The sequence below is a fragment of the Aedes albopictus genome, chromosome 2, assembly GCF_035046485.1.
Source record: "Aedes albopictus strain Foshan chromosome 2, AalbF5, whole genome shotgun sequence".
NCBI lineage: Eukaryota > Metazoa > Arthropoda > Insecta > Diptera > Culicidae > Aedes > Aedes albopictus.
Genome location: NC_085137.1, coordinates 187,357,042 through 187,381,888, shown reverse-complemented (window position 1 = coordinate 187,381,888; position 24,847 = coordinate 187,357,042). Strand labels below are relative to the sequence as shown.

The following is a 24,847-nucleotide window of genomic DNA, read 5'->3' as shown; positions in this document are numbered from 1 at the left end:
TAATTTTAATTTTAATTTTAATTTTAATTTTAATTTTAATTTTAATTTTAATTTTAATTTTAATTTAATTTTAATTTTAATTTTAATTTTAATTTTAATTTTAATTTTAATTTTAATTTTAATTTTAATTTTAATTTTAATTTTAATTTTAATTTTAATTTTAATTTTAATTTTAATTTTAATTTAATTTTAATTTTAATTTTAATTTTAATTTTAATTTTAATTTTAATTTTAATTTTAATTTTAATTTTAATTTTAATTTTAATTTTAATTTTAATTTTAATTTAATTTTAATTTAAATTTTAATTTTAATTTTAATTTTAATTTTAATTTTAATTTTAATTTTAATTTTAATTTTAATTTTAATTTTAATTTTAATTTTAATTTTAATTTTAATTTTAATTTTAATTTTAATTTTAATTTTAATTTTAATTTTAATTTTAATTTTAATTTTAATTTTAATTTTAATTTTAATTTTAATTTTAATTTTAATTTTAATTTTAATTTTAATTTTAATTTTAATTTTAATTTTAATTTTAATTTTAATTTTAATTTTAATTTTAATTTTAATTTTAATTTTAATTTTAATTTTAATTTTAATTTTAATTTTAATTTTAATTTTAATTTTAATTTTAATTTTAATTTTAATTTTAATTTTAATTTTAATTTTAATTTTAATTTTAATTTTAATTTTAATTTTAATTTTAATTTTAATTTTAATTTTAATTTTAATTTTAATTTTAATTTTAATTTTAATTTTAATTTTAATTTTAATTTTAATTTTAATTTTAATTTTAATTTTAATTTTAATTTTAATTTTAATTTTAATTTTAATTTTAATTTTAATTTTAATTTTAATTTTAATTTTAATTTTAATTTTAATTTTAATTTTAATTTTAATTTTAATTTTAATTTTAATTTTAATTTTAATTATAATTTTAATTTTAAATTAAAATTAAATTAAAATTAAATTAAAATTAAATTAAAATTAAATTAAATTAAAATTAAATTAAAATTAAATTAAAATTAAATTAAAATTAAATTAAAATTAAATTAAAATTAAATTAAATTAAAATTAAATTAAATTAAAATTAAATTAAAATTAAATTAAATTAAATTAAAATTAAATTAAAATTAAATTAAAATTAAATTAAAATTAAATTAAAATTAAATTAAAATTAAATTAAAATTAAATTAAATTAAAATTAAATTAAAATTAAATTAAAATTAAATTAAAATTAAATTAAAATTAAATTAAAATTAAATTAAAATTAAATTAAAATTAAATTAAAATTAAATTAAAATTAAATTAAATTAAATTAAAATTAAATTAAAATTAAATTAAAATTCAATTAAAATTAAATTAAAATTAAATTAAAATTAAATTAAAATTAAATTAAAATTAAATTAAAATTAAATTAAAATTAAATTAAAATTAAATTAAAATTAAATTAAAATTAAATTAAAATTAAATTAAAATTAAATTAAAATTAAATTAAAATTAAATTAAAATTAAATTAAAATTAAATTAAAATTAAATTAAAATTAAATTAAAATTAAATTAAAATTAAATTAAAATTAAATTAAAATTAAATTAAAATTAAATTAAAATTAAATTAAAATTAAATTAAAATTAAATTAAAATTAAATTAAAATTAAATTAAAATTAAATTAAAATTAAATTAAAATTAAATTAAAATTAAATTAAAATTAAATTAAAATTAAATTAAAATTAAATTAAAATTAAATTAAAATTAAATTAAAATTAAATTAAAATTAAATTAAAATTAAATTAAAATTAAATTAAAATTAAATTAAAATTAAATTAAAATTAAATTAAAATTAAATTAAAATTAAATTAAAATTAAATTAAAATTAAATTAAAATTAAATTAAAATTAAATTAAAATTAAATTAAAATTAAATTAAAATTAAATTAAAATTAAATTAAAATTAAATTAAAATTAAATTAAAATTAAATTAAAATTAAATTAAAATTAAATTAAAATTAAATTAAAATTAAATTAAAATTAAATTAAAATTAAATTAAAATTAAATTAAAATTAAATTAAAATTAAATTAAAATTAAATTAAAATTAAATTAAAATTAAATTAAAATTAAATTAAAATTAAATTAAAATTAAATTAAAATTAAATTAAAATTAAATTAAAATTAAATTAAAATTAAATTAAAATTAAATTAAAATTAAATTAAAATTAAATTAAAATTAAATTAAAATTAAATTAAAATTAAATTAAAATTAAATTAAAATTAAATTAAAATTAAATTAAAATTAAATTAAAATTAAATTAAAATTAAATTAAAATTAAATTAAAATTAAATTAAAATTAAATTAAAATTAAATTAAAATTAAATTAAAATTAAATTAAAATTAAATTAAAATTAAATGAAAATTAAATGAAAATTAAATGAAAATTAAATTAAAATTAAATTAAAATTAAATTAAAATTAAATTAAAATTAAATTAAAATTAAATTAAAATTAAATTAAAATTAAATTAAAATTAAATTAAAATTAAATTAAAATTAAATTAAAATTAAATTAAAATTAAATTAAAATTAAATTAAAATTAAATTAAAATTAAATTAAAATTAAATTAAAATTAAATTAAAATTAAATTAAAATTAAATTAAAATTAAATTAAAATTAAATTAAAATTAAATTAAAATTAAATTAAAATTAAATTAAAATTAAATTAAAATTAAATTAAAATTAAATTAAAATTAAATTAAAATTAAATTAAAATTAAATTAAAATTAAATTAAAATTAAATTAAAATTAAATTAAAATTAAATTAAAATTAAATTAAAATTAAATTAAAATTAAATTAAAATTAAATTAAAATTAAATTAAAATTAAATTAAAATTAAATTAAAATTAAATTAAAATTAAATTAAAATTAAATTAAAATTAAATTAAAATTAAATTAAAATTAAATTAAAATTAAATTAAAATTAAATTAAAATTAAATTAAAATTAAATTAAAATTAAATTAAAATTAAATTAAAATTAAATTAAAATTAAATTAAAATTAAATTAAAATTAAATTAAAATTAAATTAAAATTAAATTAAAATTAAATTAAAATTAAATTAAAATTAAATTAAAATTAAATTAAAATTAAATTAAAATTAAATTAAAATTAAATTAAAATTAAATTAAAATTAAATTAAAATTAAATTAAAATTAAATTAAAATTAAATTAAAATTAAATTAAAATTAAATTAAAATTAAATTAAAATTAAATTAAAATTAAATTAAAATTAAATTAAAATTAAATTAAAATTAAATTAAAATTAAATTAAAATTAAATTAAAATTAAATTAAAATTAAATTAAAATTAAATTAAAATTAAATTAAAATTAAATTAAAATTAAATTAAAATTAAATTAAAATTAAATTAAAATTAAATTAAAATTAAATTAAAATTAAATTAAAATTAAATTAAAATTAAATTAAAATTAAATTAAAATTAAATTAAAATTAAATTAAAATTAAATTAAAATTAAATTAAAATTAAATTAAAATTAAATTAAAATTAAATTAAAATTAAATTAAAATTAAATTAAAATTAAATTAAAATTAAATTAAAATTAAATTAAAATTAAATTAAATTAAATTAAAATTAAATTAAAATTAAATTAAAATTAAATTAAAATTAAATTAAAATTAAATTAAAATTAAATTAAAATTAAATTAAAATTAAATTAAAATTAAATTAAAATTAAATTAAAATTAAATTAAAATTAAATTAAAATTAAATTAAATTAAAATTAAATTAAAATTAAATTAAAATTAAATTAAAATTAAATTAAAATTAAATTAAAATTAAATTAAAATTAAATTAAAATTAAATTAAAATTAAATTAAAATTAAATTAAAATTAAATTAAAATTAAATTAAAATTAAATTAAAATTAAATTAAAATTAAATTAAAATTAAATTAAAATTAAATTAAAATTAAATTAAAATTAAATTAAAATTAAATTAAAATTAAATTAAAATTAAATTAAAATTAAATTAAAATTAAATTAAAATTAAATTAAAATTAAATTAAAATTAAATTAAAATTAAATTAAAATTAAATTAAAATTAAATTAAAATTAAATTAAAATTAAATTAAAATTAAATTAAAATTAAATTAAAATTAAATTAAAATTAAATTAAAATTAAATTAAAATTAAATTAAAATTAAATTAAAATTAAATTAAAATTAAATTAAAATTAAATTAAAATTAAATTAAAATTAAATTAAAATTAAATTAAAATTAAATTAAAATTAAATTAAAATTAAATTAAAATTAAATTAAAATTAAATTAAAATTAAATTAAAATTAAATTAAAATTAAATTAAAATTCAATTAAAATTCAATTAAAATTCAATTAAAATTCAATTAAAACTCAATTAAAATTAAATTAAAATTAAATTAAAATTAAATTAAAATTAAATTAAAATTAAATTAAAATTAAATTAAAATTAAATTAAAATTAAATTAAAATTAAATTAAAATTAAATTAAAATTAAATTAAAATTAAATTAAAATTAAATTAAAATTAAATTAAAATTAAATTAAAATTAAATTAAAATTAAATTAAAATTAAATTAAAATTAAATTAAAATTAAATTAAAATTAAATTAAAATTAAATTAAAATTAAATTAAAATTAAATTAAAATTAAATTAAAATTAAATTAAAATTAAATTAAAATTAAATTAAAATTAAATTAAAATTAAATTAAAATTAAATTAAAATTAAATTAAAATTAAATTAAAATTAAATTAAAATTAAATTAAAATTAAATTAAAATTAAATTAAAATTAAATTAAAATTAAATGAAAATTAAATTAAAATTAAATTAAAATTAAATTAAAATTAAATTAAAATTAAATTAAAATTAAATTAAAATTAAATTAAAATTAAATTAAAATTAAATTAAAATTAAATTAAAATTAAATTAAAATTAAATTAAAATTAAATTAAAATTAAATTAAAATTAAATTAAAATTAAATTAAAATTAAATTAAAATTAAATTAAAATTAAATTAAAATTAAATTAAAATTAAATTAAAATTAAATTAAAATTAAATTAAAATTAAATTAAAATTAAATTAAAATTAAATTAAAATTAAATTAAAATTAAATTAAAATTAAATTAAAATTAAATTAAAATTAAATTAAAATTAAATTAAAATTAAATTAAAATTAAATTAAAATTAAATTAAAATTAAATTAAAATTAAATTAAAATTAAATTAAAATTAAATTAAAATTAAATTAAAATTAAATTAAAATTAAATTAAAATTAAATTAAAATTAAATTAAAATTAAATTAAAATTAAATTAAAATTAAATTAAAATTAAATTAAAATTAAATTAAAATTAAATTAAAATTAAATTAAAATTAAATTAAAATTAAATTAAAATTAAATTAAAATTAAATTAAAATTAAATTAAAATTAAATTAAAATTAAATTAAAATTAAATTAAAATTAAATTAAAATTAAATTAAAATTAAATTAAAATTAAATTAAAATTAAATTAAAATTAAATTAAAATTAAATTAAAATTAAATTAAAATTAAATTAAAATTAAATTAAAATTAAATTAAAATTAAATTAAAATTAAATTAAAATTAAATTAAAATTAAATTAAAATTAAATTAAAATTAAATTAAAATTAAATTAAAATTAAATTAAAATTAAATTAAAATTAAATTAAAATTAAATTAAAATTAAATTAAAATTAAATTAAAATTAAATTAAAATTAAATTAAAATTAAATTAAAATTAAATTAAAATTAAATTAAAATTAAATTAAAATTAAATTAAAATTAAATTAAAATTAAATTAAAATTAAATTAAAATTAAATTAAAATTAAATTAAAATTAAATTAAAATTAAATTAAAATTAAATTAAAATTAAATTAAAATTAAATTAAAATTAAATTAAAATTAAATTAAAATTAAATTAAAATTAAATTAAAATTAAATTAAAATTAAATTAAAATTAAATTAAAATTAAATTAAAATTAAATTAAAATTAAATTAAAATTAAATTAAAATTAAATTAAAATTAAATTAAAATTAAATTAAAATTAAATTAAAATTAAATTAAAATTAAATTAAAATTAAATTAAAATTAAATTAAAATTAAATTAAAATTAAATTAAAATTTAATAAAAATTTAATTAAAGTTTATTTAAAATTTAATTAAAATTTAATTAAAATTTATTTAAAATTTAATTAAAATTTAATTAAAATTTATTTAAAATTTAAATAAAGTTTGATCAAAACTTAATTAAAATTTTATTTAAATTTAATTGAAATTTAATTTAAATTTAATTGAAATTAAATGAAAAATAAATCAAATTAAAAATAAAATGACTCACCGACACGATGGAGCCAAACTTAACGGAATCGGTCACTGTTTTGTAGATGACTGGTTCCGGCGACGGTACGACGCGAACAAAACGGACTTAGTGGCCAGGAGCAGCGACGATTAACTGACGGTTTGGACAACGCAACGACGGAAATGATTCCTACGGGTTTAACTATTTGAGACGAGCAATTTTTTTCTTTTTCTCGACCGTCGAACGCGAATTTTAAGGTGAATATATGACGAAGCCACACCTCGAAATATCAAGAGCACAAATCTGAAGAACCGAATGTCGGTTTGAGCTGAAAAGTTGATCGATTGGTTACCCGCTGGTGGTGACCAATCGATCAACTTTTCAGCGCAAACCGACATTCGGTTCTTCACATTGGTGCTCTTGAAAATTCGAGGTGTGGCTTCGTCATATATTCACCTTAAGCTGCCGCAACTAACAAAGTGTTTTTCCACTGCCATTTGCTCAACTGTCAATGATGCGCGAAAAAATCGAACATTCAGCATAAATTCGGGGTTATGTTTTATGCTCTCCAAAAATTTTCGATGAGCAACATAACTAACAAATGCCTAACATTGTCGAACGCCTAACTTCCTCCGTGCTGGGGGTCCGAAAGCACTCACACATCTATAAAATGTTTACCCCAACATCGCCACAACGAAGAAGGTGTAGCAAATCCACCACGCCAACTTCCAAGAGCAGCTTTGGCCGTGATGGATAACGCGCAGGTACTTACGACAGCATCCACAAAAAGTTGATCGGTTTCGCCTTTTTTGTTTTTTTTTTTTAGTCGTTCTCCTCCCCATCCGCTTACCGACGGCCTAAAAATAGATTTCCGAGCTGCCGCAGCTGCTGCCGTCACCAACACAATCACATTCCGGGTTTGTTAGTTGCAAAAGTGCAGTCGTTTGAATCAATCCATTATTTCATGTTGAAAATATCATATCTCTGTTTGTTTTAACAAACTGTCAAAAATTTCGACATCAGTTTGTCGAAATCAGTTTGCCGCTATAGTAACCTGAAAAATCGGTTGATTTGAAATAGAATTTAATTGTGTTTACAATTTATTTTTCTGCGTGTCCATTTGATAAATTTGTGCCATCGCCATGAACACGAGCCTATTCATCATTTACCTGACTGAGAAGGGAAGAAAAACAGGATAGGACATTATCGATGATCCATATACCATGACCCCGTGTGGCTTCCAATATGGCATCAAAAGGCACATTGTCAAAGGCACCCTTGATATCTAATAAAACACCCAAGCAGGATTACTTTTGAGCGAATGCCTTCTCGATATCGTAAACAACATTGTGTAAAAGAGTCACAGTGGACTTCCCAGATTGGTTAGCATGTTGGTTCACATGAAGAGGCACATTAGCCAGATGAACATCACGGATGTGATGATCGACAACGCGTTGTAAGCATTTCAGAAGAAAAGAGGTCAAACTGATAGTCTGAAACTCTTTGCTTTTTCATACGACGCACGACCCACTTTCGGAATAAACTTTACAATAATATCCCGCCAGGATTCGGGAATATGCCCTGTAGCAAAACTGCAAATAAGTAGATTTTTGAAAACATGTTTGAAATAATTAAATCCCTTCTGAAGCAAAAGGATAAATCTCATCTGTCTCAGGAGATTTGAATTGAGCAAAGCTATTTAGTGCCCATTCAATCGATTCTAAAGTTATGATACTCCGAGGTCCGAGCCGAAGCTAAAGAATCATAACTACAAGAAAAGATATCAGGTTCATCCGAAGATGTAATATCCACACATCCGGGGAAGTGTGTACTGAATAAACATTCCAAAACTTCTTCATCAGAGGAAGTGAAATCACCATTTGGCAAACGAAGTTCGTTCACTTGAAAATCTTTAGATTTTGTAAGGATTTTGTTCAACCGACTGGATTCACTCAGACTGGAAACATTTGTACAAAGGTTTTTCCAGCCGGATCGTTCAGCAGACCGAAGAGCTTTCTGGTAGGCCTTGCGAATAATGGGTCTTACAGCTGTGGCACATAAATTGAAAAGTTGAAATGTGTAGCAGTTTTAGCATCACTCATCTCTCTTGGCAGTTTGATGGCAATAAAGCATCAGTTGCAATGCTTGTTAACCAAAACACATCGTACATTTAAAATGCTACACAACGGCTGTCAGATTTTAAACAGCATTCAAAATGCTAATATAGAGCAATTTGGCAGTCGAACTGCTATGGTACGAAAGCAAGCAGATATAATTCAGTTTTCAAACTGAAATACAGCTCATTTGAATGCTTATTGGTTACCTGGGTATTCTTGCACTTGCATTATGCATCCACTTGCATTATGCATTGCATGATATTTCAGGGAAACTGTTCTTCGAGGGTTTCGAGGAAGTTTCAGAAGATTTCAGGAGAGTTCCAGGGGGTTTCAAGGATTTTGAGGTGGGTTTTAAGGGTGTTGATAAAGGAGGTCCCAGGGGCGTTTCGCATTTAAGAGGCATTCCATGGGGCTTCAGGGGGTTTCAGTGGTGTTTCGGAGGTGTTCCATGGTATTTCAAGGGTGTTCCAGAGACATTAAGGTTTTTATGAGCGTTCCATGGGTTTTCAAAGGCGTTTCAGGGCGTTGCAAGGGATTTTAGGAGCGTTCCTGAGGTTTTCATGGCACATCAGGGGTGTTTAGAGGATTTGTGGGGCCCCAGGTGCATACCCAAGTAACCACGGTGCTTAAGCTTTATTGCAAGTCGAACAGAACTCTTATTAAAATTTTGAAAAAGTGTTTTAAAATATCATTGCAAATACCGATACGAAAGGTTAAACATTGGCTACTTTTTCAATGGATTACCGGCAGGGAGTGCGTTCAATGCTGGTCAGTAGGAGTAAAAATATTTTATTTTGTATAGCGAAAGGCATCTAAACTCGAATTTCTCGAAATGAAAAGCTTTTACAATGATACATATTGCCCATTTTACTGGCATATTACCAGGTTTGCTGGTATGTCTGAAACATACTGGAAAAACTTGTAATTAGAAGGCACGAAATGTTGCTAATTGACAAATTGAGAGATGAAATTTGTGAAAAAAAATCGCGTTCTGGTGGGATTCGAACCCACGACTCCGTATTCGCTAGACCGGCGCTTTAACCAACTAAGCCACAGAACAGGTAATGGTTCTGCGGAATAGAAAGCCGAACTGACTCCGAAGCCGCACCGTGAACACTCCTATTTCACAAACTCATCTCTCTTTTCGGCTTAGATGCCAATCCACAACACACTCCTGTTTGTGCCCACTAACGACAAGTGCGAGCGAATTATTTATATGAAGCCGAGACTTACTCTCGCACTCCGCATACCCAGCCACCAGGCAGTTTGTTTTGCTGGTGTCTAATTAGTATGCGTCGAGAGCTCGGCACGGTCGGACGCTCGGACTCATATAAATAATTCGCTCGCACTTGTGGGCACAAACAGGAGTTTGTTGTGGATTGGCATCTAAGCCGAAAAGAGAGATGAGTTTGTGAAATAGGAGTGTTCACGGTGCGGCTTCGGAGTCAGTTTGGCTTTCTATTCCGCAGAACCATTACCTGTTCTGTGGCTTAGTTGGTTAAAGCGCCGGTCTAGCGAATACGGAGTCGTGGGTTCGAATCCCACCAGAACGCGATTCTTTTCACAAATTTCATCTCTCAATTTGTCAATTAGCAACATTTCGTGCCTTCTAATTACAAGTTTTTCCAGTATGAAAAGCTTTTAGTTTTTCCAGTATGAAAAGCTTTTATTTGGTAGGCACCAAACCGGTCATCATTGTGCACAACCGCTACAAAATATTTTTTCGAATAATGTGTTCCACTTCGAGAAAAACGCCTTTAGATGCTATTCGCCATACAATATTTTTGCGATTTACTTCTACCGATTTTTCGCGCATAGAAGCTAGCGCCTCATTGGTCGATGCGAAGAGTAGGAAAACAGCCAAAGCATTTAATCCATTGAGAATGCATTTGTACAGTAATGTGTATACAGCATAATTTCAGTTCAGCTATTATTCCTATTATAAAGCAACAAATCAGCATCCATGCTTGTTTGTGACTTGCGATTGTTAGTTGGGTGCATGCATAACTCTGTGTAAATTAAGCAAGCATTACTCTCTATGTACAATTGAAATCGAATTAAAGCTGGATAGGGCCATAGGTCCCCAATACAGTGGCATTGCAGCTTCCTTCAATTTGGCTTTATAGGGGATTTTGTTCACTTAAATTCAACTTATATTGCACATACAGAGTAATGATTGCTTTATGTACACCGTATTTATGCATGCTCAAGTCGTAATGAGCATCGTGGTTACTTGAGAAGTTTTTAAGCGACCAGCAACCGGTTTCGAACCGGTGTCCCACACATGCTGGTGAGGACCAGTAGGTCGATAGCTGTATCCGGTCAGAGAAGTCCTTGAATGTGTGAGGCGCCGGTTGAGCACGGCAATCGAATGATCCCGTAAGGAGAAATCCCAGAGGAGTTACCGGATGTTGACCACGTGACATGTCGCAGTAGCAACACTCAACTACCGATGCCTCCACACAGGTAACGTTACAAACCGTGAGTATACATACTCTGATTATATTTTTCCCATACGCATGGTTAATCTTGCCCCTAGTCTGGTCAAACCGCTAGCGTGGCCCAACGATATTTTTTTCAGCGCCCTACCGTTCGCCGGATAATGAGACAGTAGCTAGTAATCCTACATATACCAGCGAATCCAGGCTGTATTTCGAACATGGCTTTGGAGCTCGGTTGGAACCGTTGGTGCGCTTCCTTAGTCTTCTGACGATGTTTGTCGCGAGCGTGTGAAATTGTAAAAAAATAAATAAATGGAATCAAAAGAAAAAAAATGGATGAAAATCAAATAGCTTCAAATAATACGACAAGATGAATTTAGAGAAGTACTAGATGTAGAAGGGGTTCCACGTTTCCGGTCGTATTATTCGAATTCTAGGTCATTTGCTAGGAGCTTTCTCTGATTGAACGACGATTCGTGCGAGGTGTTTCAAGTATTTTTGTATTCCCGTGAAGATAACTGTCGCGAGCCTATCCTGCCGTGTGCAGCATAGTTGTCCCTCGTTCTATGGGAATCCTCGTTAACATGGGACATGCTGCACACGGCAGTATCTTTGTTGTCGGCGGAAATCAAATTCAGTCATACCAATTATGGCCTTTGATTTGAATAGCAGCAAACATACGACTGGATAACTGACACTGAGGAAGATTACAAGTGGTAGTCGAAATACGCGTATCTGTCAAAGGATAAGCGACATAGGGCGGAATTAAAAGGTACGAAACTGATTACACTCATTCGAATACGACCTATTCAAATCGAAAGCCAAAATTTCTCAATCTGCCCGACTTCGGTCGTAAGGCATTTCGTTTCCCGCCCATTGATTTGGGAAAAAAAACTAGAATGCTACCCTGAAGGGTCTCAATAAAGTCGGGTAACCATCAAACTCGGTAATGTAGTCTCCCTCGGAGCTAAAAGATTCAGATTTTCCAGCTCAGTAAAATTTTCGCTGAGTTCTGTAATTTTTGCATCTTTTTACTGAGTTTTCAACAGCAGATTTAACTCGGTACACTCGGTAATCAATATTTACCGTTCATCAGTAACGATATTTACCGTTCATCTGTAATGAGCCATTTTACGAAGTGACAACAATGATGATGATGATATTGGTTTTCACGGGTTATTAGACGCTACCTACTGTCAAAATTCATTCATAAAATCGGCTCGTAAAATGGACTATTGTTGACAGTTTGTTCATTTGCAGAACTCGTTAACTTATTTACAGAGTATTCAGCAAAAGGGATGACCGAGTCTACCGAGTTAAATCTGCTGTTGAGAATTCAGTAAAAAGATGGGGAAAATACCGAGTTGTGTAAGTCATTTTTACTTTTCACCGGGAAACTCGTAAGGATTTCGGATTACAAGTTCTAAGATCAAAGTATAGCGAAAAAAAACGACACATAACATTTACAAGAAAAAAAAACCTATTCTTGTATGGATAACGAAACAGCTCAAGCAAATATTTAGAACTCGTCTGGTAAAGCAAACCAATAATTTCTTCAATGAAATCCAGCATTCGATGAACGCACTGTAAATTCTGCCAACACTTTCCATAAATCCCGGGAACAGGCACGAGCAAACACCGTTTTAGATCACTTTCACACTGTGTCGTTTGTCATTCTGACACGAACCACCCACCGCCCACCGACGCCGTCCGTCCGCTAGTGATTTTGTTACCAGGCCACCACCCCCTTTATCCATGTTCATCGTAATCGGACGACAGTCTTCAGGTCAGTCGAAGTGTTTTATCGACAGGTGAAAGAACACTGTCCTTCGAATCGCGTGTGAAGTTTGTCTTGTCGTGCCATAGAAGTGCTCTACGCTAGGGAAGTCATTAATTAAGGTCAAAATTAGTGTCTGTTAAATAACACTTCGGACGGAGGAGGAATCGCCCACGCATCAACATGTCGTTCAAGAAGGACTTGGTCCTGCTGGCCAAGCCCTACTACTGGGTCAACATTCTGATGAGCATCTCGTACATCGTGGCCAAGCGAGCGCCCATGATTTGTAACTTTTTATGGACATATTTGTTCAATCAGGACCAGTGCGAGCTGGATGGGCGCGAGACGGAGATTTTGTTCTTTCTGCTCATTGTGGTCATGATCCGGACGAGGAAGACGGGGAGTGTAACGATGATCAACTATCTGACGTCGAGCTTCATGTATACGAAATTGGCCAATCTGGGATTGTGGTTCTACAGTGACATCCGACTGGGGCTGATTTACGGAGTGCTGTTCATTCTGGTGGCACTGATACTGCCGGAGCCGACCTACTCCGGACCGGAGAATGTTACCTATTTCCGGTTGGAGAACGGTTTGGAGGACGAGATGGACAAGGATAAGCGGGTTAATTGGTTGGTCACGTTCTACACCGTGTGGAATCCGGCTTGCGTCAATTTTGCTCCGATTTTTGCGGAACTATCGGCGGAGTACAATCTGCCCAATTTGCGGTTCGGAAAGGTGGACATCGGAAGATTCCCAAACATCGGCAAGAAGTATCACGTTTCGGACAGTTCCCTGAGTCGTCAGCTTCCGTCAGTGATTTTGTTCCGGAATGGAAAGGAAGTGGCCCGACGGCCATATGCCGATGCCAAGGGAAAGCTGGTCAAGTTCTTCTTCTCGGCCGACAACGTCAAAGCTGCCTTCGATCTGAACAACCTGTACAAGGAGTGCAAGGAGAATCCCATCAAAGGGGCCAAGGCCGTCACCGCCGGTGAAAAGAAAAAGAACTAAGTTTCCGCTTGCTGTAAGCATACTCATTCTGTTGTTGAAGCATTTAAGACGCCCATCAGAAACTGCCCATGCAAACTTTGTCTTATCATCACCCTTTATCGCAACCCCTTAAAAGCAATTGCACATTTTAATCTCCACCATCGCCATCGGAATCGGAACACCGAAAGTCATTGATTAGGATTACAGCAACCGACGCGTCTTAGCCCTATCACCATTATACTCTCCGTAGACCGGGTCGTGATGTAATGATCCGAACGCGCCAGCAGTTTGAAAGTGCTAATTGCATTTGATGAAAATGTCGCATTGTCGTCCGCCCCTTTCAAACACTACTGATAAGAAGAATGATCGGTCTTTTGTGTGTGCATTAGGTATTAGTATCAGCCTGGCAGAACTGTGGGCCGTACTACACACCTGGGGCAAACACGTCGTCACCACCGCGCACACCGTTCTGTATTTCGTCGTGGCTGTTTTTTAAGTTAGGATTGTGTTTCGTTTTTGTGTTGTTTTAGTTTTAAGCTGAATAGTAAAGTAAAGCAGTCATTATGTGGATGAAAAATACCAAACGCAATATGTTAGTCAATAAATTAGGATGAACTTTAGAATGTCGGTACGTTATCAATACTCTTCGAAAATTTCCTGTTTCTGAGAATCTGAAATCTTCTTCGAGGTCCTTTAAAAGCGTGTACTCAGTAAGATGCTGCGGTGAGTTCAATTTGCGGTCGATAATAATGCAGTGCGACAATCGGTATGCACCCTAGATCATACCCGCGCTCGTCAAATCACGTTTTTCCTAGTTCGCTAATCTATCAGTGACTGGTTATAATATGTGGGGAGATGAAATGGGGGCTTCCCAAAGGTGATTCTTGGAGCCAATGGCGTAGCTAGGAATTTGGGGACCCGGTTCGGTGCCAAATTTGTGGGCCCCATGAAAATTACAGATAAACATATTTTACAATGTTAAATCTATTCTTCTAACTCTCAAATAATCACGCCGTTGTATTTTGTACAAAGCGTTGAAACAAATCTCGACTTCTCAGCATTAGCGTGATGCTGGCAGTGGTGGCCAACTGACTGAAGGTTAAAAAATATTTTCTGTATTCCTTTCAGAATTTCTTCGGAGGTTTCTGCAAGGATACATCCTGGAGTTCCATCAATGAACGTATTTTTTTCTAAGATTTATGACGATTTTTTTTTAACAATTTATTAATGAATTGCATCAAGTAATCCTTCATGAATTCTTTCAAAGATTGCTATTTTCATTTATTTTGGAAAAAATCTTTCTTGAATAATAATGTGTCTTCAAGAATGTTTCAAGTAATTAATAAAAGGGTGTCACTCAATATTTCTCTAAACACTCTTTCATGTATTCTTACAGTGTTGTCTCCGAGGATGTTTTCAAAAGAACTTCGAAATACTTCAAAAGATTCTTGCGAAGGCTTCAAAGTCCTTTAGAGACGAACCAGCCAAGGGCTGAAAGTCTCTCTAATAAAAACAAATCAATCAATTCAAAGTCCTTTCAGATTTTTTTCAAATATTCCTCCATAGTTTCTAACAGGAGTTCCTCCAAATATCCCCTAAATGGTTTTTCCACGTATGCAAATCATTTCTCCATTGATTTATCCAAGAATTTATCTTGGCATTACCTCAAGTATTCATAACTTATCTTGGCGTTCCTTTGAAGATTTCTTAAGAATTTTTCCAAAGATTCTTTTAGAAATTTCTCCAAGGATTCCTTCAAGAATTACTGCAACGCTTTTTTCTAAAAAAAATCTTCAAGGACTCTTCAAGGAGTTTCTCTAAAGTTTTATTAAAAGATTCATTCTAGAAATCCTTCAAGAAATTTCAAAAGAATACATTGGAAAATAATTTTTGAAATATCCACAAAGGATCCCTACAGAAGTTCCTCTAAGAAAATTCTGAGAGGAACTTCTGTTGGAATTCTTTCCAAAAATCCTTCTGGATTTCTTCCAACGAATTCTTTAGAATTCATCTACTCTACGAGTTTCCCCATTTTATTGCTAGCATTCCTCTAAGAACTCTTCTACAAATTTCTATCGTGACTTTTGAGCAGACTCCTTAGAAATTCTTTCGAAAAACTCTCATTCTCGTTCCGAAAAAAAAATATATATATTCAAAGTTATCGTCAAGCATCTCAGTCGGGCATTTCTACAGGATTTATTATTGATTCCTCCAGAAGTTCCTCTAAAAATTCGTCCAAAAATATCTTCGCGGATTCCTGGTAGGCGTAAAAAAATAAATATGGTAAAAAAATAAATAAATGGAATCAAAAGAAAAAAAATGGATGAAAATCAAATAGCTTCAAATAATACGACAAGATGAATTTAGAGAAGTACTAGATGTAGAAGGGGTTCCACGTTTCCGGTCGTATTATTCGAATTCTAGGTCATTTGCTAGGAGCTTTCTCTGATTGAACGACGATTCGTGCGAGGTGTTTCAAGTATTTTTGTATTCCCGTGAAGATAACTGTCGCGAGCCTATCCTGCCGTGTGCAGCATAGTTGTCCCTCGTTCTATGGGAATCCTCGTTAACATGGGACATGCTGCACACGGCAGTATCTTTGTTGTCGGCGGAAATCAAATTCAGTCATACCAATTATGGCCTTTGATTTGAATAGCAGCAAACATACGACTGGATAACTGACACTGAGGAAGATTACAAGTGGTAGTCGAAATACGCGTATCTGTCAAAGGATAAGCGACATAGGGCGGAATTAAAAGGTACGAAACTGATTACACTCATTCGAATACGACCTATTCAAATCGAAAGCCAAAATTTCTCAATCTGCCCGACTTCGGTCGTAAGGCATTTCGTTTCCCGCCCATTGATTTGGGAAAAAAAACTAGAATGCTACCCTGAAGGGTCTCAATAAAGTCGGGTAACCATCAAACTCGGTAATGTAGTCTCCCTCGGAGCTAAAAGATTCAGATTTTCCAGCTCAGTAAAATTTTCGCTGAGTTCTGTAATTTTTGCATCTTTTTACTGAGTTTTCAACAGCAGATTTAACTCGGTACACTCGGTAATCAATATTTACCGTTCATCAGTAACGATATTTACCGTTCATCTGTAATGAGCCATTTTACGAAGTGACAACAATGATGATGATGATATTGGTTTTCACGGGTTATTAGACGCTACCTACTGTCAAAATTCATTCATAAAATCGGCTCGTAAAATGGACTATTGTTGACAGTTTGTTCATTTGCAGAACTCGTTAACTTATTTACAGAGTATTCAGCAAAAGGGATGACCGAGTCTACCGAGTTAAATCTGCTGTTGAGAATTCAGTAAAAAGATGGGGAAAATACCGAGTTGTGTAAGTCATTTTTACTTTTCACCGGGAAACTCGTAAGGATTTCGGATTACAAGTTCTAAGATCAAAGTATAGCGAAAAAAAACGACACATAACATTTACAAGAAAAAAAAACCTATTCTTGTATGGATAACGAAACAGCTCAAGCAAATATTTAGAACTCGTCTGGTAAAGCAAACCAATAATTTCTTCAATGAAATCCAGCATTCGATGAACGCACTGTAAATTCTGCCAACACTTTCCATAAATCCCGGGAACAGGCACGAGCAAACACCGTTTTAGATCACTTTCACACTGTGTCGTTTGTCATTCTGACACGAACCACCCACCGCCCACCGACGCCGTCCGTCCGCTAGTGATTTTGTTACCAGGCCACCACCCCCTTTATCCATGTTCATCGTAATCGGACGACAGTCTTCAGGTCAGTCGAAGTGTTTTATCGACAGGTGAAAGAACACTGTCCTTCGAATCGCGTGTGAAGTTTGTCTTGTCGTGCCATAGAAGTGCTCTACGCTAGGGAAGTCATTAATTAAGGTCAAAATTAGTGTCTGTTAAATAACACTTCGGACGGAGGAGGAATCGCCCACGCATCAACATGTCGTTCAAGAAGGACTTGGTCCTGCTGGCCAAGCCCTACTACTGGGTCAACATTCTGATGAGCATCTCGTACATCGTGGCCAAGCGAGCGCCCATGATTTGTAACTTTTTATGGACATATTTGTTCAATCAGGACCAGTGCGAGCTGGATGGGCGCGAGACGGAGATTTTGTTCTTTCTGCTCATTGTGGTCATGATCCGGACGAGGAAGACGGGGAGTGTAACGATGATCAACTATCTGACGTCGAGCTTCATGTATACGAAATTGGCCAATCTGGGATTGTGGTTCTACAGTGACATCCGACTGGGGCTGATTTACGGAGTGCTGTTCATTCTGGTGGCACTGATACTGCCGGAGCCGACCTACTCCGGACCGGAGAATGTTACCTATTTCCGGTTGGAGAACGGTTTGGAGGACGAGATGGACAAGGATAAGCGGGTTAATTGGTTGGTCACGTTCTACACCGTGTGGAATCCGGCTTGCGTCAATTTTGCTCCGATTTTTGCGGAACTATCGGCGGAGTACAATCTGCCCAATTTGCGGTTCGGAAAGGTGGACATCGGAAGATTCCCAAACATCGGCAAGAAGTATCACGTTTCGGACAGTTCCCTGAGTCGTCAGCTTCCGTCAGTGATTTTGTTCCGGAATGGAAAGGAAGTGGCCCGACGGCCATATGCCGATGCCAAGGGAAAGCTGGTCAAGTTCTTCTTCTCGGCCGACAACGTCAAAGCTGCCTTCGATCTGAACAACCTGTACAAGGAGTGCAAGGAGAATCCCATCAAAGGGGCCAAGGCCGTCACCGCCGGTGAAAAGAAAAAGAACTAAGTTTCCGCTTGCTGTAAGCATACTCATTCTGTTGTTGAAGCATTTAAGACGCCCATCAGAAACTGCCCATGCAAACTTTGTCTTATCATCACCCTTTATCGCAACCCCTTAAAAGCAATTGCACATTTTAATCTCCACCATCGCCATCGGAATCGGAACACCGAAAGTCATTGATTAGGATTACAGCAACCGACGCGTCTTAGCCCTATCACCATTATACTCTCCGTAGACCGGGTCGTGATGTAATGATCCGAACGCGCCAGCAGTTTGAAAGTGCTAATTGCATTTGATGAAAATGTCGCATTGTCGTCCGCCCCTTTCAAACACTACTGATAAGAAGAATGATCGGTCTTTTGTGTGTGCATTAGGTATTAGTATCAGCCTGGCAGAACTGTGGGCCGTACTACACACCTGGGGCAAACACGTCGTCACCACCGCGCACACCGTTCTGTATTTCGTCGTGGCTGTTTTTTAAGTTAGGATTGTGTTTCGTTTTTGTGTTGTTTTAGTTTTAAGCTGAATAGTAAAGTAAAGCAGTCATTATGTGGATGAAAAATACCAAACGCAATATGTTAGTCAATAAATTAGGATGAACTTTAGAATGTCGGTACGTTATCAATACTCTTCGAAAATTTCCTGTTTCTGAGAATCTGAAATCTTCTTCGAGGTCCTTTAAAAGCGTGTACTCAGTAAGATGCTGCGGTGAGTTCAATTTGCGGTCGATAATAATGCAGTGCGACAATCGGTATGCACCCTAGATCATACCCGCGCTCGTCAAATCACGTTTTTCCTAGTTCGCTAATCTATCAGTGACTGGTTATAATATGTGGGGAGATGAAATGGGGGCTTCCCAAAGGTGATTCTTGGAGCCAATGGCGTAGCTAGGAATTTGGGGACCCGGTTCGGTGCCAAATTTGTGGGCCCCATGAAAATTACAGATAAACATATTTTACAATGTTAAATCTATTCTTCTAACTCTCAAATAATCACGCCGTTGTATTTTGTACAAAGCGTTGAAACAAATCTCGACTTCTCAGCATTAGCGTGATGCTGGCAGTGGTGGCCAACTGACTGAAGGTTAAAAAATATTTTCTGTATTCCTTTCAGAATTTCTTCGGAGGTTTCTGCAAGGATACATCCTGGAGTTCCATCAATGAACGTATTTTTTTCTAAGATTTATGACGATTTTTTTTTAACAATTTATTAATGAATTGCATCAAGTAATCCTTCATGAATTCTTTCAAAGATTGCTATTTTCATTTATTTTGGAAAAAATCTTTCTTGAATAATAATGTGTCTTCAAGAATGTTTCAAGTAATTAATAAAAGGGTGTCACTCAATATTTCTCTAAACACTCTTTCATGTATTCTTACAGTGTTGTCTCCGAGGATGTTTTCAAAAGAACTTCGAAATACTTCAAAAGATTCTTGCGAAGGCTTCAAAGTCCTTTAGAGACGAACCAGCCAAGGGCTGAAAGTCTCTCTAATAAAAACAAATCAATCAATTCAAAGTCCTTTCAGATTTTTTTCAAATATTCCTCCATAGTTTCTAACAGGAGTTCCTCCAAATATCCCCTAAATGGTTTTTCCACGTATGCAAATCATTTCTCCATTGATTTATCCAAGAATTTATCTTGGCATTACCTCAAGTATTCATAACTTATCTTGGCGTTCCTTTGAAGATTTCTTAAGAATTTTTCCAAAGATTCTTTTAGAAATTTCTCCAAGGATTCCTTCAAGAATTACTGCAACGCTTTTTTCTAAAAAAAATCTTCAAGGACTCTTCAAGGAGTTTCTCTAAAGTTTTATTAAAAGATTCATTCTAGAAATCCTTCAAGAAATTTCAAAAGAATACATTGGAAAATAATTTTTGAAATATCCACAAAGGATCCCTACAGAAGTTCCTCTAAGAAAATTCTGAGAGGAACTTCTGTTGGAATTCTTTCCAAAAATCCTTCTGGATTTCTTCCAACGAATTCTTTAGAATTCATCTACTCTACGAGTTTCCCCATTTTATTGCTAGCATTCCTCTAAGAACTCTTCTACAAATTTCTATCGTGACTTTTGAGCAGACTCCTTAGAAATTCTTTCGAAAAACTCTCATTCTCGTTCCGAAAAAAAAATATATATATTCAAAGTTATCGTCAAGCATCTCAGTCGGGCATTTCTACAGGATTTATTATTGATTCCTCCAGAAGTTCCTCTAAAAATTCGTCCAAAAATATCTTCGCGGATTCCTGGTAGGGTCAACGTGTCTTAGTAATCCTACAATCCCAAATTCAACTTATTCGAAAACAAAGCGATTACCGCGCCGATTGATTACGATTGATCATTCGTGCACACTTCTAACAAAAATATAAAAAAGCGCTTCATTCCTTTGTTTTCAGTAGGATGAAAATAGGAGCGTGTATGCTTACATAATAAGGGAATAGATATCTGATTTGATAAGATAAAATCAAATGATTTCTTCAGAAGTTTCTACAAGGATTCCTCCTAAGACTGTTTTGCAACTTTCTTCAAGATTTTTTTAAGAATGCCTAGAAGCATCTTTTAAGTAATTAATGCAAGTTTAAGATTTCATATAGGGTACCCATCGAGAATTCTTCAGGAATCGCTCCATACATTCCAAAAAATTCTAAACAAATTGCTTCAAAGGTGCCTTAAGAAATTCCCCCCAAATTTCCTTAGGAGTTTTTCCAAAGATTTCTTTATTAGTTCATCCAATAAATTCTCTTGCGATTTCTTCAAAGATTCAACTGATTCAAATAAAAAATTGTAAGAATTCTTTTAAGAAGTCTCACAGAAATTCCCCTAAGAATAGTGGCAAAAAAAAATTACTGGTACCGTAATCCGGGGTCAAATTGATCACTTTAAAACAACTTTTGCGGATAACATCAGTGCCTGTTCAAATATTGCCAAAAGAATTTCTGAAAAACCAGTACCCTGTGGATCTCCATGGAACCATGTGACAGAATTTTTTTCAACAAATTTGAACTTTAAGTTAAATAACTCCAAATATCAAAATACTGGAAATGCCACTTTGGGGCGAAATTGATCAGTATACAATTAAGCATCGGTTGTAAAAGAAAACTTCCTTCTCCGCATAATTTTGCTCTTCTAAAACCGAATAAGGCGTCTAAAATCTTACAACTCGTGTATTTAATACTTTAAATGCAAAATTAAATTTTGAAATTTCCCCTTAAACGCCTAAAGGTAGGCAATTTCATTTAAAATAAGTGATTTCTATCACAATAAATGACTATTTCCTCATAAAATAAACTTTTTATAAATATTTCTTGTTCTGATTAACTGCATAAGATCCCAACCAAGGCTCCATAAAAATGTTAAAACAGAGAATTTACGGGAAGTCCTATTAGCAATTGATTGTTTAGTAGCAATTATTTCAGCTAAATGAGAAATACATTGCAATTTCTTGAAAAAAATAAGGCAAAACTAACTTTTTTCTAACAAATTAAAAGTCTACACTCATCTCTAGACATCTTCGAATCAGATGACGTAAAAAGTTTAAGGTCATTACGACGCTTAAGAGTTCCTAGTATGGAATTACATTGCAGTACCCGAGTGATCAATTTCACCCCGCTGATCAATTTGACCCCGGTTTACGGTATTCCTTCAAACAATTTTTGTGTTTTTTTAGGAAATTGTTTGTAAACTTCCTTAGATTTTCGGAAATTCCTTAGTCGATTCGTTAAGATTTTCTTCGGCCGTTCCATTGTAAATGCTTTTTTTTTTAATTCGCTAGAATGTATCTCATAAAATCTCCTAAGAAACAATAGACGGAAATCCGTAAGGAATTATCAAATGAAATTTCCACAGGGATTACCAACGAAATTTTTTGAGAAATTAACGGAGGAATTTTCTAAAATTGCCGCCTCAATTTACGAATTAACTAAGGAATTTTCAAAGTACCTGCCTGATGTATTTCGAAAGGCACTATTGAAAGAATTACAAAAGTCAAGTATATTAGCAAAGGAACTGCCGGTGAAACTTCCAAAGAAATTGCTGAAGGGAATATCGTAGGGTTTGCCTGATAAATTTCTAAAGCTATTGCCCAAAGAATTTCGAAAAGTTATGAAGTAGATATTTTTAAAAATAAAAACTTTAATCAATTTCGAATATTATTCAGAAATTTTCGAATGAGTTACCGAACCAAATTTCATAGGAACTGCCGATATAGTTTTCAAAAAAAATCCAGGAAAACCCCAAAAATAATCTTATAGCAATTTTAGGATCAAATCCAATAAAAATGGCTAGAAGGATTTGTAAAAGTTTTGTCAAAAAAACTTCGCCAAAGGTAATATGAAAGATTTCCACGGAGTAGCTTACAGGAAATTCACCGAATGCATTTCCAAAATAAGTTATTCCCAAGGTAATTTTACCAAAAGATTTTTCAAACGAATTGTCAAAAAAAACCAACGAGAAGTTGTAAATGGAATTTCTAAAGAAATTTCTGTAGAAAAAATATTCTGAAGAAGTTCGCTAAGCCATTTCTGAAGCATTGCTGAGAACTGATCAAAGAAGTTTCCAAAGGAATTGCCTAACAATTTCTCAAAATAATTACAGTAGGAATTTTCAATGAAACTTGTTACAGAGTTTCTAATAAAAATCTAGATAATTTTTACCAAAGGAATTGCGAACACAATAGCTGAGACAATTGCCAAAGAATTTCTTTAAAAATAATGAAGGATGTCGAAGGAGCTTCCAAATAAATTTTCAAAGATATTCCCTATCGAATTGCTGCACGGATTTCTAAAGCAATTACTGAAAAAGATCCAAAAGAAATTCTCCAAAGTAAAATTCTAACAAAAAATGTAAGAGTTCTTTCAAGAATTTTCAATAAAATTCGTCCAATAATTTTATTGGATTTTTTTTAATGAATTCGTAAGGCATCCTTCCAAGGCTTCCATCTATTGATACCATTAAAGATTTACTTAGCGATTACACCAATTTCGTTTGAATTTTCTTCACGAAGCTTCTAAGATTTTTTTCTAAGGATTTCATCAAGCATTTGTTCCAAATGAGAAACTCCAAGAACTCTTTCTTAGATATCTTTTACGATTTATGTAGGAATAACTTCAAGGACTTCTTTACAAATTCCTGCAAGATTTGTTTCAAAAGTTGCTAAAGAAATTTCTGTAGAAAAAATATTCTGAAGAAGTTCGCTAAGCCATTTCTGAAGCATTGCTGAGAACTGATCAAAGAAGTTTCCAAAGGAATTGCCTAACAATTTCTCAAAATAATTACAGTAGGAATTTTCAATGAAACTTGTTACAGAGTTTCTAATAAAAATCTAGATAATTTTTACCAAAGGAATTGCGAACACAATAGCTGAGACAATTGCCAAAGAATTTCTTTAAAAATAATGAAGGATGTCGAAGGAGCTTCCAAATAAATTTTCAAAGATATTCCCTATCGAATTGCTGCACGGATTTCTAAAGCAATTACTGAAAAAGATCCAAAAGAAATTCTCCAAAGTAAAATTCTAACAAAAAATGTAAGAGTTCTTTCAAGAATTTTCAATAAAATTCGTCCAATAATTTTATTGGATTTTTTTTAATGAATTCGTAAGGCATCCTTCCAAGGCTTCCATCTATTGATACCATTAAAGATTTACTTAGCGATTACACCAATTTCGTTTGAATTTTCTTCACGAAGCTTCTAAGATTTTTTTCTAAGGATTTCATCAAGCATTTGTTCCAAATGAGAAACTCCAAGAACTCTTTCTTAGATATCTTTTACGATTTATCTAGGAATAACTTCAAGGACTTCTTTACAAATTCCTGCAAGATTTGTTTCAAAAGTTGCTAAAGAAATTTCTGTAGAAAAAATATTCTGAAGAAGTTCGCTAAGCCATTTCTGAAGCATTGCTGAGAACTGATCAAAGAAGTTTCCAAAGGAATTGCCTAACAATTTCTCAAAATAATTACAGTAGGAATTTTCAATGAAACTTGTTACAGAGTTTCTAATAAAAATCTAGATAATTTTTACCAAAGGAATTGCGAACACAATAGCTGAGACAATTGCCAAAGAATTTCTTTAAAAATAATGAAGGATGTCGAAGGAGCTTCCAAATAAATTTTCAAAGATATTCCCTATCGAATTGCTGCACGGATTTCTAAAGCAATTACTGAAAAAGATCCAAAAGAAATTCTCCAAAGTAAAATTCTAACAAAAAATGTAAGAGTTCTTTCAAGAATTTTCAATAAAATTCGTCCAATAATTTTATTGGATTTTTTTTAATGAATTCGTAAGGCATCCTTCCAAGGCTTCCATCTATTGATACCATTAAAGATAATTTTTACTATTAAAGCTAACAAATAACAAGGCTGTGATATAACAATACAAAATCGCACAACTA

General features: G+C 28.9%; 3 protein-coding genes across 3 annotated transcripts in view; all 3 read left to right on the top strand.

Annotated features, from left to right (window-relative positions):
- The window catches only part of LOC134287830 (uncharacterized), a 216,384-nt gene that overhangs the window by 6,138 nt on the left and 185,399 nt on the right, over positions 1 to 24,847 (top strand). The gene's annotated exons all lie outside the window — the stretch shown is intronic.
- Positions 12,689 to 14,317, top strand: LOC134286327 (thioredoxin-related transmembrane protein 2 homolog). The gene has a single exon (XM_062847930.1). It carries the CDS (start codon positions 12,888 to 12,890, stop codon positions 13,713 to 13,715), a length of 828 nt encoding a protein of 275 aa, XP_062703914.1. The 5' UTR covers positions 12,689 to 12,887; the 3' UTR covers positions 13,716 to 14,317.
- On the top strand, positions 17,445 to 19,071 carry LOC109409335 (thioredoxin-related transmembrane protein 2 homolog). The gene has a single exon (XM_019682784.3). It carries the CDS (start codon positions 17,642 to 17,644, stop codon positions 18,467 to 18,469), a length of 828 nt encoding a protein of 275 aa, XP_019538329.1. The 5' UTR covers positions 17,445 to 17,641; the 3' UTR covers positions 18,470 to 19,071.

Coding starts and splice junctions, on each gene's coding strand:
- LOC109409335 (XM_019682784.3), top strand. CDS start 17,642: ATGTCGTTCAAGAAGGACTTGGTCCTGCTGGCCAAGCCCTACTACTGG.
- LOC134286327 (XM_062847930.1), top strand. CDS start 12,888: ATGTCGTTCAAGAAGGACTTGGTCCTGCTGGCCAAGCCCTACTACTGG.